Source organism: Sorghum bicolor, chromosome 4 (assembly GCF_000003195.3).
Source record: "Sorghum bicolor cultivar BTx623 chromosome 4, Sorghum_bicolor_NCBIv3, whole genome shotgun sequence".
NCBI lineage: Eukaryota > Viridiplantae > Streptophyta > Magnoliopsida > Poales > Poaceae > Sorghum > Sorghum bicolor.
In genome coordinates, this window is record NC_012873.2 from 66,227,655 (window position 1) to 66,245,328 (window position 17,674).

The window sequence follows — 17,674 nt, forward strand, 5'->3', positions numbered from 1 at the left end:
GCAAGCGACAATTAAAAAGGGACGGAGGGAGTACTGCATTGATGCGTTGATCCCAATGGCCCAATCTTTATGCACATTCTGACACTACCAGATCCAGCTTATTACTTAGGCCGATGACACCCTCAATCATGTTTGATTTTCTAATGAAAAATTTTGCAGTTACATACTAGTTTTGCTTGAGGCATAAAACAGTAAACTACCAACAGTCCACATGCTTGACCAGCAAACAAGCTAGCTAGAGCACCCAACAGCATCGCAACCCAAGAAGCAGCTTCTTCACGGACCACATTCCCATGAAAACCTCTCTCTCTCTCTAAATGATAGTAGTCGAGAAGAGGATCTGGTTGGCATCGTTCTTGTCCAGGTCCTCGATCTCCCCTGCGACCATGACGAGTTGAGTCAGCATCAGTTCACAGCCCACCATGAATCTCCGATTCCCTATCAATTATCCGATCGCAAAAGGGAGGGGAAATGCCTACTTCCACTTGGGATGGGACTGACATGAGCAGCCCATTCTTGGATCACCTCGTTGAGGCTGTTGAGGACGGCCTCGTCATCATCGGACAAGGGAGGCAGCCCGGACGCGGCGAGCAGCCGCTGCGTCATGCCGCGCTGCGCCATCAAGCTCACGCGGATTTGGTCGATCAGCCTCTGCGGGTAGACGGAAAGGTACAATACCAGCACAAAAAAAAATAATCGGACATGGCAATACATACAAAATATCGAGAATTTCAGAAGTGTCGAGCCGATTTTTTTTTAAAAAAAAATAGCATGGTTGTCAGCATCGGCAGCAGATCAGTCGCGGATCGGTGAAAACATAGGGGAAAGAGGCTACCTGCTTCTCGGTGAGGAGGTCGCGGCTCATCTCCTTGAGCACGGCCACCTCTTCCACCACCCGCTTCACCCGCGCCACCAGCTTCGCCGGATTCGCCTGCAACCGCCGCCGCCGGCGGATCCCGTCAGCGAGGAAAGGAGGAGCGGTTACGGAGGAGGGTGACGAGAACACTGACATGGTCAGGGTAGGCGGCGCTGAACTCAAGGTCGAGGCGGCGCTGCACGTCGGCGAGGGTGGCGCTGGCTTCGGAGAGCGTCGACAGGACGTCGCTCACCGCCGGATGGTGCACCGGCCGCCGCCTGCTCGGATCCGCCGCCATCCTGACCTAGCTTTTGTGGCGGCGGATGAGGATGCGATTTTTGCTGGACGGCTGGTACCCCGCTCGTGCCGCTCTGATTTTTGAAATTTATGAGCGGAACGTGCCTCTTCAATTTCAGACTTCAGTCCCAGCACACGATGCATGGGCCCACCTCTCAGCGAGACAGCTACTCCAACTGCGCCAGTTACCCCTGCGGAATATCCAGTGCCCTTCGTGGCTCCGCTGTGTAGGCCTTGTTTAACTCAATCCAAAAACCAAAAACTTTTCAAAATTCTCCGTCACATCGAATTTTAGACATATGCATAAAGCATTAGATATAGACGAAAGCAAAAAATAATTACACAATTTGCCTGTAAATTACGAAATAAATCTTTTGAGCCTAGTTAATCTATGATTGGATATTTTTTGTCAAATAAAAATGAAAATGCTACCGAAATCCGAAATCTTTTCGGAACTAAACAAGGCCGTAATTGCATGGGATTCCTAGACCTTGTTCAGTTCCTAAAAAATTTTGCATTTTTCAGATTTCCCGTCATATTGAATTTTTAGACGCATGCATCGAGTATTAAATATAGACGAAAATAAAAACTAATTGCACAGTTTGGTCGAAATTGACGATATGAATCTTTTAAGCCTAGTTAGTCCATGTTTGGATAATATTTGTCAAATACAAACGAAAGTGCTACAGTGTCAATTTCCAAAAAAAAAATTAGAACTCCTATTCTCATGCAATTTCACAGTTTCTCACAAACACAGGAATGATAGGAATCATTCAAATGAGCCAGCAGCCGCCAGTAAATCAGCACTAGCTAGAATTAAAAGCGAAATTCAATAGGAACCTTTCTTTAGTTCGATCTCGATGCTATACAGCTCGGACGGATTAACCGCAAGTGTGGAAATACAACACCACTTTCTTTATATTTTATACATGATTCAAAAAGTCTATTTTATAACAAAGAAATAACTATGAAGACGTTAAGTCGACAGTACATTCGAAAAGGGGACAAAAATCACGGGCAAGATGAGGAAATGACGAAACGTTAACGACGCATCTCTCTTGCTGATACTTTGAGGTGCTCTTCTTCCTCAAGATTCTTCGCAGCAAAAAAAAAGCAGCATGAAACATGGGCGGTGGACGTACTGGAAAGTCTTCAAAATTCCAAATACCAAAGGTCACGGAGTGCCACTGGAAAGCAATTAATTCTATCCAAAAAAACGGCAGCATCTATTGAGAAGAAGAGATGCTCATCTGTTCGAGTAAAAATTTCTGAATGTGTTGGCTATCTGATAAGGTTGTATTTTCCTTAGCTTGCAACCTCAACGACCTCAGCCTCTCCATCGCTGTAGTCAGCCCAGGATTTGGGCTGCTCGGCTGCAATCGACTCTTCAGTAGCATCTTTTACCGCCGCCCCTTCTTCTGTAACTTCAGGAGCTTTGGTTTGATCAGGCTCCACTTCACCATCTTTACTTTTTGTGTGGTTCGTGTCATCCACGTTCTGCTTTACACCCCCACCCTCAACATTTATTCCACTAGATGCATCATTTCCTTCAGGACTAATCTGGCTACATTCAGAAACTTGTGGGGATGGAGTTACTGGTGACTCCACAGTACTATCTGGAGATGATAGAAGGTCTTGTGGTGAAGATGGAATACCACCTGGTGATGATAAAGGACCATTTGGAGATGCTGGATGACCATTAGGACTCCGAGATTGACCTGGAACAAACTCCGGGGCATTAGGGTTCATAACCTTGGGGGCAGACGTGTTTGTTTCTGTAGGGGCTTCACCACTTGTCAACACAGGCTTCTTACGAAGTCCTCGGTGCCCTGATCTATTGTAGCCTCCAGCCAGACGTGGACCATAAGGTACCCTTGCAGTTGCAGATTGGTGAGGGTGCTTACGTAGAGGGATGGACAACATAGGGGGCACATTAGCTGGTGATGGCAACAGCCCTCCATGTTCTCTGAAACCTGGGACAGCCATTGAACCAAAAGCTGGTACAGTGGATGGATTGAATGGAACCGCAGCAGCAGAAAGTTTACTTGTCTCTTTAGCACCTTCTCTTGGTGTATCATTCTTTTCACTCTCAGATAGTGAAGATTTCTCATTTTCACCTCCACTCGACAGCTGTCCTGGTGTATCCTCTCCTGAATCTCTTTCATCGTCATTGGAGGAAGAATCATTTGCCTCAATTACAGTTGGTGCTTCCTCATTTGGGGTGCCAACCTCCTCAGTTTGTGCTGCAGATGATGTGACTGGGGCAGGAAGATCTGTGTACTTCTGTGCTACAGATGTCTCTGCTGGATCTGAGGTCTTTTTATGTCCTGTTTCTGGTTGATTTGAACCAATCAAAACATCAGTTTGCTCTGGTTTACCTCCATCAGATGATTTAGTCACTTGTGAAGTATCAGCCTTTGGTGACACTTCTATTGCCCCATCTTTCTCTCCAGAAGGGTGACCATTGATTTCTTTTTGGGACTTGGCACTTTCAGGACTTGCACCTCGGCCACCTGCATCTTTTTCTTCTGTGTGTACATCACTAAATGCTTTGACAAGAGTCCCTGGTGCAGCTATTGCTACCTCCTTGTATGAAAGTGACTTCCTTACTGTTTGACTGGCACTTGGTGCTGTGGATGGTATCACCTTGACAGCAGCTGTGGCAATGGCAGGGCTTGCTGGCTTGGAGTTGGGATTGGAAGAATTATCACCACTGTTCGATGAGACAGAAGGGCTACCTGCTTTGGAATTGAAGCTTGAACTCTTCGCTAATTTCTTCGCAAGAGGACTAGAACCCATAGGAACTGTAGCCTCACTAGGTGAAACTCGAGGGGAAGAGAAGTTGGATGTACCTCTTCCTTTGTATCTTCCATTCTCACTGTGTAGTGAATTAGTATTAATTTTTGCCAGATTTGGCCTCCTCGTGCCTGCACCAGTTCTGCGGCTTCCAGTGGATCGTCCCTTTGGAACAGCCGCTTGCCACCCCTCATCAGATGTGTACTCTTCAGTAAAATCATCTTGAGGTATGCGGATTGCAGTGTCACTTGATATTTTATCATTCACTTTCACATACTCAACAAAGGTTCCATTCTCTTTTACTCCAGAGTTTTCATTCTCGGTTAACAAATTATCATTTTTAGGTGGGGGGCTCCTTCGATCTTCATCATCAACAAGTTCAGAGTGGTTTTGCCCAATGCGACCTTTGATCTATGATTCATAATGTGCATGTATGAGAATGACCTATTGGTAGAATACAAATGTGATATAGTCTCAACGGAAGACCCTACCTTAGCACGGGCTTGTTTCCTTTGCATTTCCTTAGCCTTGAGTTCATCATCCGGGTTGATATAATCCAAAAGATCTGATACACTGAGAAAGAAAAATAGAAGATGAACACTTAAGCAGCAAATGATCTACTTAAAAACACCATTCCATACATAAATTTTTACACACTGCTTCTGACAGTATTAGGTAAAGGAAACAATCACCAGTTTAGAGCAAGCTATCGCCTATAAAATTCATACTGACAGTTAGAAGATTAACTATTCATTAGCAAATCAAATAAAAACTTCTTCCTGTCGTTTTAGTTTCTTCAATGAAAATATTTCACAAACATAATCAATTAAATCAAATAAAAACTTCTTCCTGTCTTTTTAGTTTCTTCAATGAAAATATTTCACAAACATAATCAATTACAACATCTACCTCAGATGTCCTCTGCTTGCTATTGAAGCATCAGGCTTTGGAGTACCATTACGTGCTGCTTCCTGCTGCTCTAGTGCCTTGGATTCAAAGTATTCCAGCCAAGCAGAAGCATCCTGTGGAAAATATGGTTATTAGATTTCCTTGGTGCAACAAAAAAGGTAAATCATTTAACTGAAAATTGGTGGCTAAGTGGAATTACACATAATCAAGCCAACTTTTTCTGCTTACCTGGGTCCGAAGATCCTCTGATCCAAGCTTTGCTTGAAGTATCCGTAGAGTAGTCTTTTCATGTTGGACACTCAATGAGTATGCTTCCATTAAAGACAAAGCAATAGCAATAGCATGATAACTTGCTGCCGTCTGTCATTAAAAAACATTGAGACATAAGATGACCTTTCGATGTTAGCCTTTGTTTGAATCATAGACAGGTACTCTAAATGTTAGAAGTGTACAGATCAAAACTGATGTGAGCACTGAGCAGGCAGTAGAGTGTGCAGCTGTATATACATGAGAGCATAATACAATCATGACAGAAAGACTGGAGGAGGTTGGGTTGCCTACCTGTATGTGATCAGCGCCAAGCAACCGTTGGTTACATTTTAGAGCTTCGTGCAGGTAACGGAGTGCAACATGGACATTGCCCAACCCTTCTTCCATCATTGCAACATTGATATAAGTTGCAGCGGTGTTAGGATGAGAAGGGCCACATGTAAGGTGCAAAAGATATAGGGCACGGTTGACATACCTAAAATATAACAATCAGAACATAAATAAAGTAGTTGAAACATAAAAATGGTAAATGAAATAGGCTCCACAGGTAAGTGGGAAAACATCAAACTCGAGTGCCAACCATAGTTTACCATGTCAGCTTAAGTAGATGACTCTATGAACTTACTTTAATGCCAGTTCTGTATGTTGCAGACGATAGTAGAAAACAGCAAGATCTCCGTAGCTTTTCATTGTATCTGGATGGTCAAGTCCAAGTTCCCTCTCATTAATATCTAAAGCCTTCTGCTGATAGATGGTTGCCTGGTTGAAAGAGCAGCAACATTTAAGTTAAGCCTTCGCAGCATAGGAACAATGCATGCTTTTGTGCATAAATAATTAAACACCTGACAAGTGCATATGAACTACAGGTAACTCAGAGAAGTAACATCATAGCATTGATTAAGCTAAAGCAGCTTACAAGCTCAACCAAAATATGATTCCAATTTGAAACACAGTAACATGTCTAGGATAGATGCAAGTTCATGACCCCCTAATTGTATCTGCAAACATAGCGTATGCAGGTAAAATTGACAAATATTATGGAATAGTGAATGCTCCTAGTGAGAGCTAATGGTGAAGTCCTATATACCTGGTTGAAATCCCCAGTATGATAAAGCACTACTGCAAGAAGGCTGTACGCTCCTGCCGTCATTCTATGATAAGGACCACAAACAGCAACAAGTTTTGCAAGAGCCTGCACAATCATGCACAGATTAGAATGAAGGAAACCAAATGAAGCACCAGTTCAAGAATTCATCACATATGGATGTAATAGTAAGACAGCGAATAACACCTTTGTGCCATAGTTAACAGCATCCTCAAGTTTCCCTTTATCCAGGAAAGTCTTGGATGACTCCAGCAGGGTGCGGCCATCAGCTGATGAGCATGCAACATGCTGCAAATTTAAAAAAAAGGTTGATGTCCATAAATTCTCTAAGAATTTCTTATTCAGCTATTTCTTTTAGAAATGAAAAGGTTACCTTGTAGATAGGAACAACACTGATAATATCCGACTTTCTGAATGGATGTGGCATATCCATGTCATAATCTTTTGTTACTAACTCAAGTCCTACCTAAATTGGAGGAATTGTTATCTGAATCATGGTTCCAGATTGAACAAATACAATAAAAATGTTAAACCTCGATGAAATGTAAAATTATAGCACCAAATTACCTTATGGCAGAGACCACGGAGAATGGCATATTTTCTTAGATCAAGACAATATTCATCTTTCCACTTCCAACCAAATCTCTTTATCAAAAAGACCTCCAGCCACCTTTTCCTGAGATTATGATCCTCACCACAATCACCGTCATTATTTTCCTCCAGGAATGGTCCCAGCAAAATATTTAAACATGATGCAACCGAGTCTGCCATGTCATTTACATCATCAACAGCTGCAATAACAGCCCGAACAATGTGCTTAAATGCTCGAACTACCATCTCATGTATACACAGGGACTGTATATGTGGAAGCTTATCAGAAAGCTCAACCTGAAACACGGCAATTATAATAGCACCTCAGTGTCATTAATACGAGGTTTCTTACTATATTAGTTGTTCAAATGAATTGACAGGGTTTTTATGTGACTCAGAAAACAAATATTGAACATAATCATAGTAAGTACCACTCGTCCCAGTGACCGCATCTGGAGGCCCCTAGTGTGCATAAAGTCTGTTAATGTCCTTCCATCAACAGGGGAAAGCTCAAGTGAGCCAAAATCTGCGACCTGATAAACACAGAAGGATGACAGTAAATTACAGTGTAACTCAAAACAAGTCTTTGAATGCTGCAAGATAGATACATTACCAATTTGGGCAGCGCGGTATCATCATAATACTTGTGTGACATCTCAATCAGTTCATCCAGTGACTGCACAAAGAAGCATCAAATCAAAAGGTAATGTAACAATAAAGAATGTGAGGAACATGATGGACATAAACCTTGCTAACCTACGGTACCCAACAAGTCTGGTCCCTCTAGTAACACAAAAATCACCAGATGGGCTAATTCTTTACAGTAGGTGAATTTACCAACCTGTAAAGCTATACCAGCATGGAATTGATGACTATACTAATACTGAGGAATTAGCAGTAAAATTGATGAACAAAGAAAATGCAGTGACAGATGAGTAACCGCATGGCCACAAGTAGACTAACATGAATTTCATATGGACGTCTAGGTCATGTGGAATTGCTTGGAGTAGTGTGTCACATAATTGGCTAATTACCCCTACAAAAGTTAAGAAATCTCCAAAACCGACATGGCAAGAGAAAAACCTTAGCATGAAGTCCAGTTTCTGATTCCTTCAGCCTTTGGAAAGCTGCTTCTGGAAGCAGTTTCTGAAGAACAACATCCTTATCATCCTTTATGTTGGCAGTGTTGTCTGTATGCCCATTATCTGTATTAGGTGAAGTGTTTTCTTTTACATATGTATTTTTTCCACCCTTGTCATCTGTCTTCTTTTTTATCTCCTTTAACTGACCAAATTGTTTACCCAGACCCTTTACTGTAGGGACATCCTTAGTCTCGTCACTTTTCTTAGTCTCTGTCTTTTCGGAAGTTGGGTTCTGTAGATGTTGTACCCAACAAGCACCAAGTTCCCATCTGATAGGTCTTGTTACTATCGGAGCCTCACTTTCAAGCTTCTGCAGGCTGTCCGTCAATATCTTCCGGACAAAAGTTTGAGTAGTCGCATTGTCTTGAGGATCACTGGTCTGCAACCGTTGAACTCCAGGTACTTGAGCACATGATTTATGAAGCAGCATCCTTAAGCTGATACAAGGAAAGGTGGTTATCGCATTGGTCTTATAACAGGGCAAGATGAAATGTGTTAAGAGTAGAAAGCTGTGTATGCAAAAAAGTCAACCATACAGACATAAATTATGTAAAAATTACTTGAGATCAATCAGATCTACAGAAACGTCATGGTTACGAATTGTGAAATAAAGCATAAGAATATATTTGTACACTATATCAAAGTCTCAACTACTAACCTATTGACATTAAGAGCATTGCTACCTCCTTCAGGCTGGTCTTCAATGTGGATCTCCTGTTGTGCGACAGAAGTTGTCAGTTCAGTATTTACTGGAACTTGGACAACAGCTGTATACCCACAATGCTTTACAATAACCACACCAAGAGTGGCTGTGTCCTGTAAATGGGTAGCACAATTTCAATACTTCATAAAATGCTAATGGAAGTATTAATATAAAAGTTGCATGGAGGGAGTCTTACATGTACTATTGCACTCTCATCAGCAGTGATGCCTTTCAACAAGTTTCTCTGAGCAAGCTCATCAGAAGACATCCCTGGAGCCTGACTTCCATCCAATTTAACATCTAGCTTGGAGCTTGCATCTGTTTTGTCCTTTGTGATCATTATTTTCATATCACCTACTTGCTCGGTGTGCAAAACAGAACCGATGGTGCCATTTGTTGTTTCATGTAAACTCGCATGGTTGGAAATCAGTTGCTGAATAGATGCAACAGCTTTGAGGACTGCAACATCCACAAATAAACTGTGGAGTAGGAAAGCCTTTCTATCTCTGACTTGCCTCTCCTCAGCTGTTTTGCAAGGCATTGCAGCAAGGATGGAAAATTCTTTCACCCATGGTCTATGATCGTGCTTTCCATCTCTTCCTTGACCACCACCACTGCCACCCCAGGTTTCATCTTCAGTTGGGAGAGGTGGGAACACTGATGGTGAATCGGCAACAACAGGGGGAACTACCCATGTGTTTGATCGGAATCCATAAGGAAGATTTCCAAACTGATTTGAAGAGTCAATAAAAAAGTGAACTTCAGTTTAAGATCATAGCAGTGACCATACGTGCAAACATTTTCCCAAACAATAACTACACATAAATTCAGCACTCAAAAGTAAAGCTGACCTTGTTGTGCTCGACAAATGCCTTCATCAGAGACTTGTAGGCCTGCAGATTGCAAATGTGTTTTCTTGTCAATAAACAGTCGTCCAATAGACAACAAGGTCATACAATATCTAAGGCTTACTCCATCAAATGCACGGCTTGTCTGCTGCAACAGTCCAACAAGGGAGCGGCTGATGAGTGCACGCTTCCCTGCAGGATAGAATCCTTCTTGGGATGCCACAATGGTCACTGGTTTCCCATTACAAACTCTCACCTGCATGTCAACCCAAATTCTAAGTGATCTAGAAAAACAAATAATGCTGGTAGAGTTGGCAACTTCTCTAAGTATGGCCAATGTGCATCAGCCTCAGAGCCAAATATGTCCAACACATTGAGGGGGTGTCTAGTTCCCCTTTTTCCCCAAAAAAATTTGGGTTTTGGTCCATCATTTTGCAAAATAGAACTAAACATCATGCAAAATTTTTGGCAAAAAGGTGGTTATTCTCCATTTTGGATGTTGGCCTCAAGAGGCCAAAAAAACCCAAAAAGAGCCTCAAGAGGCTTCATGAGGGCAATAAATTCTGCATTTTGGATGGAAAACATGACCCTAAAAATTTGGACATTTTGCATTTCATCACTCCAAAGTAGTTGGCATTTTGCATTTTGGATTCTATGGGAACTAAACACCGCCTGAATTTAGTTAATAAACACTAGGTTTCAGAGAAGTATAGTAAAGTGGACATCTGTACCGATGACATCAACCCATATCAAAAATTAATCCACTGATAAAAAATTATAGCAAACGCACATCGATCTGGAAGAAGTCGTCTTCTCTCTTGTCATCAACAAATGGGCGAGACGACCTCCTAATGTCTGCAACCAATCACATTCTCTTCAGAGAAACGGGAGGGGAAAAAAGCATGCAACTCATCCAACCTGCTCAATTCTGAATCGAACGTGCTCCGAAACAAGCAAAAATCGCATCAAACCAAAAGAGTGGCGACTGGCGGCTGGCGCGAGCACTCACAATGCAGCGGCGGTGTGAGGTGCGAGAACGTGAAGAAATCGTAAAACTGCTCCAGCTTCGGTGGCGGGTACATGGGCTCCTCACCGCCGCCGGGCGCCGTCTTACCGGGCGACCCGGTTTTAGCGGACTCGGCCGCGGCCGCGGCCGCATCGGGTGACGAGGGCTTCGGCTCGGTCTTCTTGGCCCCGAACGCGGTGGTGCAGGCGACGATGTCGAGCAGCCGCCGCACGTGCGCGACGGCGAGCTCCTCCGTGTAGTCCTCTGCGCGCGACGGCGAGCAGGTGGTGGGTCAGTGACTGCTCGCATTTTGCATCCAGATCCTCGGGGAGTTGGGTATTTGCGGGATCGTACCTTCGACGATGCTGAGGTGGCATGGCTTGAGGGAGGCGATCTCCACCGTGTCCTTGAGCTGGGCCCCACGGACCTGCATTGCGAGCGACGAAACGTACGGGCTGTCAGTGGCGAGGATCGCGAGGCGGGTTTTGAGCCTCTGAGGGATGGGCCCGGGGGCTTTTTTATTACCTCGTGGGACAGGGAGTAGCTGGTGAGGTGGCAGGTGTCCACGTGGACGGCCAGGAGCTTCCGGACGTCGAGGATCCTGTCCGTCGATATGCCCTGCAGACGGCAACCCAGCAATGCATGCATTCATCAGTCGGTACGGATGCAGGGAAACGGACCCAGCAAAGAACGCCTTAACCTTGCGCTTTGTTGGCCTTTTTCTTTTTTCAATGCATAGGATTGGATATTTTTTTTTCAATTCAACATGTAATAGATAAGATTAGTTTCAAAAACATGTGTGTTAGTTTCAAACAAATAATTAAGTTTTGCAAGAGTTTGTTCCTCTGATATTAGGCTCAAGTTATCATTATTACGGCCACACTGAAACTTTGCAGTTCTTCAGAGAGTTCAGACAAGCACTGAACCACAAAGCTAACACTTTTTGTTAGTCACATGCTGGACAAGTGCCCTTGCTTGTGCACGTGCTCCTGCTGCCGAGAAGAATGTTCATATTATATATGCACATGAACTCCATGCATGATGTGCGCTTAGCTTAACAATAATTGCAGGTTTGCAATCACATCCGTAACACACACAGAAGGGTTTTTGCCCGCAGCGGCCAACACACGAGCATATGCAGACCGCCCCATACGTTCTGAACACGACATGTCGGTGCTTCCCGTAAAATTCATGCAAGAAGAAGGCGGAGGCGGTAGCTGTTCTCACCTTGAGCGTGAGATGCGTGTAGTCCGGCGTCTCAACGGTGACGTCCAGCACGGTGGGCAGCACTGCACCATGCAAGGGAGTTCCTCCATTAGTTCCACTTCTACACAATCAAATTAATTAAACCAGCATACAACTACATAACACACTCACACAAAAAAGAAAAAGAGAAAGAGAAAGAAAAAAGCAACGCAATCAGCAAACAGTAATAAGTTATTTCCAAATCGGACAGTCTCTCCTCCATCAGCAATTCACAATAACTGTCAGCACATGCATGGAACAGTTTGCCTCTCTTTCATTCAGAAAACCATTTCGAAATCCCGAGTACAAATTCCTTCACATGAAAGAAGCAGCGGATTGAGCGCTACACCTTTCTCTTCCTTCTTCTTCTTGTCTCCCTTGGCCTTGAGCTTGGCCTTCCCTGCCTTGGGCGCCATGGCTGCTGCCGCCGCCCCAAGCTAAGCAAGCTCTCTCTGCACTGCAGTCTGCTGCAGTGCACTGCAACAACCTTATCGCCACCAATCGGGACTCGGCTAAGGTGCCCTGGGCATTGCAGAGTTGTATAGCTTGGAAAGGAGGAGGAGATAGCGAGGCATGCAGTGGAGAGGCAAAGAGAGGATAAGGTGTTTATAGTAGTCGCAGCTGCTACTAGCTAGCTAGGATAGCAGGTAGCCCCTCTGTACTCCTGCTCCTCCTGGACCTGAAGTGGTTCGTGCAGAATGAGAAGCGGACAGCGGTAGCAGACTGAACACTCCAGCGGCTGCTGGTCAGCTTTATTTTTTATTTTTTTTCTTGTTCGTAAATTACCTACGAACTCCCATCGGGCCAAATTAGAAAACAGTTCCCTTTTTTAAATATATTGTTTTTTTATGCAACTAGAGGTATGTTATGTCTAGAAAAAACAAAATGTCTCGTAATTTGAAATGAGGGAGAGTAAATTATAAGGCATTTTAGTTTTTTTAATGTAAATGACATTTTAGTTTTCTAAATACACAAGTTTTGTTATGCACTTAGATATATTACCATCCGTTAAAACAATGTATCTTGAGAAGCCAAGATGTCCTATAGTTTAACGGATGGTAATACTACTTTATCATTCAAATTTTAAGTCATTCTGCATTTTAGATATAATGAATTTTTAGATACATATTAAAACACTACTACAAAATAATTTAACCGCGACCTTTTCGAAACCATCTTGGAGACGGGCACAATTTGGAACCGCCTCGGTTAATACCTTGGATTAACCGAGGCGGTTGTTTTTTATTAACTGAGGCAGTTAAAAATAACCGTCTCCTAAAATCCATTAATCGAGGCGGGCAATGTAATATAACCGCCTCGGTTAATACCAATTAACCAAGGCGAGCATTATAACTCAACCGTCTCAGTAAATCATTAACCGAGGCGGTTATATTACATTGTCCGCCTCCTAAAATCTAGCCCATCCAAATACAATTTCTCAGCCCAGATGAGGCCCGATATGAGCGACCAGTATATAAACACAAGTTAGGGTTTCTCATCCCCTCACTCCCTCCCTCCCCAGCCGCCTCACTGAGAGCTCTCCTAGCCATGCACGGCGGCGTCCCTCCCCACTCCGATGGCGGCGCACCCTCCCCCCTCTGGCGGCGGCGCACCCTCACTCCGGCGGCGCTCCCCCCTCCGGCAGCGGCGGCGGCGGCGGCCCTCCACACTCCGGCGGCGGTGCACGAGGGCGCGACCCCCTCTTTCAGTGGCGTTGCAGGGGGTGCGGTCCTCCCCACTCCGGTGGCGGCGCACGGGGGTGCGACCCCCTCTTTCAGTGGTGTTGCAGGGGGCGCGGTCCTCCCCACTCCGGCGACGTCGCACGGGGGTGCGACCCTTTCCACTCCGGCGGCGGCGCATGGGGGCGCGTCTCCCTCCTCCGACGACGACGTGGCTCGGGTGGTGCGTCCTCTCCTTCAGCGACGTCCGGAGGCCCTTCGGCTCCTCACCAGCCCCACAGCCCCCGCCGCACAACCCTCTTCTAGTGGCGCGGTGCCCGACCCTCTCGAGCCGCGGCATCGCACGGGGACCGACGTGAGGCTATGAGGACGGCGGCGTCGGCGTTAGGAGCAGGATGGCAGCAATGGTGGATTGGGTTTGGCGGGTCCGTCAATGGGCTCAGCGGGCTCGTCGACGGGGTTTTTTCTTTCTTTTTTTATTTTTTCTGATTTATTTACCGAGACGGGCAAACAAACGTCTCTGTTAATGCTTGATTAACCGTGACCTTCTATTGGAGGCGTTTATTTTGTCCGTCTCGGAAAATCCATTTTGCCCGCCTCGGAAAATCTTTTTTGTAGTAGTGAAAGCTACACACACTTAAAAAAGAAAGGGACTATTTGGTTTCCTACCGCGGTTTGCCGCGCAAAATATGTGGCTACCATATAAAGTTGGCTGGTGTTTGGTTTAGGCATAGTTTATGGCAGCCACGAGCTACGGCTGCCATTTTCTTCGCCTTGTCTTCCACGACGTCACAATTGACGTGGCAGGTGCTCGCCAGAAACCAAACCACCTCTAAAGCGAGAACGAGTTACGTACAATTTAGAATGAAAAGAGTATATTTACGGCAGTTTGCTTTGTTTATTTATGGCTACAAGTGTAAGCTTTTAGAGTGTCTTTCCGATGAAGGTTCCTTTTAGGTTTTTATTGACCGTCCGCGAAGGACCAGTGTTTCTGAATTCTTGAGAAAGCGAGATGTAATTATCTTGGCGCAGGAGTATCCCACCGCGCTTACTTTCTCTCTTGCAATCTCCGGTTACTCTCTAGAAAGCGGGCGAGATTTTCGTTCTTTCGTTCACAGGTTTTTTCCATTATAATCCACGAGACAGGCATGAATATTGTGAGCCACACAAGCTATTCCTGGTCCTGGTTGCTAATCCCGGTTCAGAGGGAAAAACCACTGAATTGCTCAACTGCTCTGCAAGCTCGAGAGCACAGTGACCTGTAATCCTGTATGATGTATGTATGCATGTACCTACCCTCGACAAGTTGACATGCTCGAAACATCCTATATGCAAAGCATGTTATTCGGCTAAAGTTGGTCGAGTTTCAGACAAATTCCAAATGGAGACAAGTAGTAGTGTACTGGCGCGGAGACGGTGAAGCCGTGGAGCCCGGTGATAAGATAAACTGATAAGCAGCGGCGGCGGCTGGCGCGGCGACGGCGACGGAGAGGCGACTTGTAGGGCTTTTGCGCGCGCGCGCGTGTGGGCTGTGGGGTGGGGGTCGAGAGCAACGGGCGCTGGCGCGACACGAGCGGCAACCAATGGCCAGAGGCAGCCCCCCCTGATCCCGCCGCGTAGGCGTAGCCTCTCCCAATCGCGCGCGGCCAATGCCCGGCCTCCACACCATTCCCTCGTCTCATCCGCATGACCCCATCCCATCCCGGCCGGCTCCCGGGCCGTCGAGCGGAGCGAGCCCCACTCCCTTTCTGGTTTCTGCTGCCCCGCCCCCACTTCCCCACTCAACGCAACGGCACAAGGCGTCAAGGCCACAATGCCTGCCTAATCCCCTGCCTGCGGCCACACGTTTGTCACCGCGCGAACCGAGGGGTTTTTACTGCACCGGCCGGTCGGTGAGGGCGTAGTACGTCCGAGGTCGGGGGCTTGCAGCGACCGCACCGCACGCCCGCCGGCACTGGGCAGGGACGCAGGGTGCGGCTCTGGAGCCTAGCGCGTTTCTGGCAAGTGGCAACTGGTTCTGGGATGCGCATGCGCTCGCGAACCGGAGACGGAGGAGTATGCTAATGGCAGCGCTGCATTGCAGGCCCACTGCGGGCATTTGTGGGCCTGATTGCGCTCGTTGCAGGCCTCAAGTTCTGGGGACACGACGGCCCAACCAAACCCACCACACCTTGTTCCGTGTGGCCCCTTGTCGTTTCACCGTTCCGAGAGGGCGGCACTGGTGACGTCACTCACCCATCGCTTCGGTCCGGTCGCGTGCGCTTCACGCAGCGGCTCCTCCCCACTCCTCTCACGGTCACGGTCACACCACACCGCCGGTGCCCACCGCTTCAGTCGCAAGTCGCTCCAACAATCCACAGCACCAACGCCCGGCCCAACGCTGCGCCACCGGCGACCCGAATCCCCCCTCCTCCCTTGAGATCCGCGGCGCCGAATTAAAGAGCGATGGCGACGGAGCTGACGGCGGCGCAGCTGCGGGCGTACGACGGCACCGACCCGTCCAAGCCCATCTACGTCTCCATCCGAGGCAAGGTCTACGACGTCACCTCCGGCCGCGGATTCTACGGCCCCGGCGGCTCCTACGCCGTCTTCGCGGGCCGCGAGGCCAGCCGCGCCCTCGGCAAGATGTCCAAGGACGAGGCCGACGTCTCAGGGGACCTCTCCGGGCTCACCGACAAGGAGCTCGGCGTCCTCGCCGACTGGGAGACCAAGTTCCAGGCCAAGTACCCCGTCGTCGCCCGCCTCGCCGACGCCTGAACTCGGCAGTCTCAGGCTCAACCACCCCCAATCAGCCGCGAGGAGCAGCTCTCTGCTGCGGCCAAGTGTCAGTGTAAACTCTGTCCTGCCTCTTGCAGTGTTGTTCACTGTTGTGCTTGCTTGTTTGTTGCTACCCAATAATCTGTGAATGGAAGGATGTATGTGGCTGTGAATTATTCCTAGTCCTTGCATACAGTGCTACCACATGCCATGATTTATGTGCTTTGGTTGTTGTGTAATTCCATGACCAATAATCTGTATGAAGGATTGGGGTTGGTTTATAATTATGTCATTGAGCTGAGTGGCTTTGTATATACGATTGGCTTTTCTAAGATGTAGGGCTTGATTTAACTAATCCTCAACTCAATTAGATGATAATAAAATAATAATATCCAAGTATCCAACCATACAAGTGTTGTTCCCGGTAGGCTCACGCTCGTTTCACAGAGTTTGGGTTGGCAATTCTTTGATACACTGTCAGATATTTCTAGACAGACCATCAACATAAGTATATAACCACAATAATCACATCGTACACACCAAACTGTCAGCCGTCATCCACATCATCAGCCGCCGACTCAACGCACCTCCCCTTATTATATATCTAGTACTGTATAATATATCACCACCATGCCGCAGACCTCCACCATGGCTATTGGCTATAAGCATCGTTCTTGTCCTAAATCCTATTGCCCCTAGGTACAGTGATAATGGGATTAGTCAGTGAGGACATGTGCTTGCTTCCTAGTTCCTACATAGACCTTGCTTAGCACCGTAGCACTTTCGTTTCTATTTGACAAATATTGTCTAATTATAAACTAAGTAGACTCAAAAGATTTATCTCGAAAATTATAGATAAATTATATAATTAGTTATTTCTTATTTATATTTAATGCTCTATAAATATGCCGTAAAATTCAATGTGACGAGAATCCGAAAAATTTTGTAATTTTTTTTGAACTAAACAAGGCCATAATGACCTATGCTATGATCTGAATGGTAGGACCTGCTGTGGCCTGTGGCGATTCTATGTATGGAGTTGGTGTCCCTTTTAAATTGCCGCAAGATTTCAGATATATAAGGTTGTTGTAGTGTTTGACTTAGGTCCTGTTTGGCATAGCTCGACTTTACTAGTAAAGCTGTTTTTTTAGAAAATAGTTTTATGAGCAACTTTCTAAATGAAGCTAAACTATTTTAAGAAAAATGTTTGGTAAAATAACTTCACCAACTACTTCTTGCATAGATGGGAGAAAGAAATGAGGGAGAGAGAGCTGCAATAAGCTACTTTTTTCAGCTTCATCCCACTCATGTTTTTTGAGAGGAGAAGAAAAACAGCTTCACCTATGAAGCTGTTTTGGAAACAAGTGTTTGGCAAAAAAAGCAGCTCACAACAACTCATGAAGCTGTTGTGAGCTGTACCAAACAGACCCTTAACTTGTAAGTATATTTCTGCTTGAAAGCATGCACACT

The 17,674-nt window shown here is 45.9% G+C and overlaps 3 protein-coding genes across 3 annotated transcripts; 1 reads left to right on the forward strand and 2 right to left on the reverse strand.

Moving 5' to 3' along the window:
• LOC8082732 lies at positions 80 to 1,246 on the reverse strand. Its single transcript, XM_002454645.2, has 4 exons — positions 1,011 to 1,246; positions 836 to 931; positions 480 to 651; positions 80 to 378 (listed from the first exon to the last, which is right to left on the reverse strand). The coding sequence occupies exons 1-4, from the start codon at positions 1,152 to 1,154 to the stop codon at positions 314 to 316; spliced, it is 477 nt and encodes a 158-aa protein (XP_002454690.1). The 5' UTR covers positions 1,155 to 1,246; the 3' UTR covers positions 80 to 313.
• LOC8081975 (protein TSS) lies at positions 1,961 to 12,419 on the reverse strand. The gene is made up of 23 exons (XM_021458922.1): positions 12,118 to 12,419; positions 11,751 to 11,812; positions 11,049 to 11,141; positions 10,878 to 10,950; positions 10,527 to 10,787; positions 10,308 to 10,372; positions 9,642 to 9,773; positions 9,521 to 9,562; positions 8,866 to 9,399; positions 8,625 to 8,782; positions 7,908 to 8,403; positions 7,438 to 7,500; positions 7,256 to 7,357; positions 6,801 to 7,121; positions 6,607 to 6,699; positions 6,420 to 6,521; positions 6,216 to 6,320; positions 5,754 to 5,887; positions 5,420 to 5,603; positions 5,087 to 5,218; positions 4,859 to 4,971; positions 4,441 to 4,522; positions 1,961 to 4,360 (listed from the first exon to the last, which is right to left on the reverse strand). Exons 1-23 carry the CDS (start codon positions 12,182 to 12,184, stop codon positions 2,459 to 2,461), a joined length of 5,316 nt encoding a protein of 1,771 aa, XP_021314597.1. The 5' UTR covers positions 12,185 to 12,419; the 3' UTR covers positions 1,961 to 2,458.
• Positions 15,232 to 16,518, forward strand: LOC8081976 (probable steroid-binding protein 3). Its single transcript, XM_002452923.2, has one exon. The coding sequence runs from the start codon at positions 15,893 to 15,895 to the stop codon at positions 16,202 to 16,204; it is 312 nt and encodes a 103-aa protein (XP_002452968.1). The 5' UTR covers positions 15,232 to 15,892; the 3' UTR covers positions 16,205 to 16,518.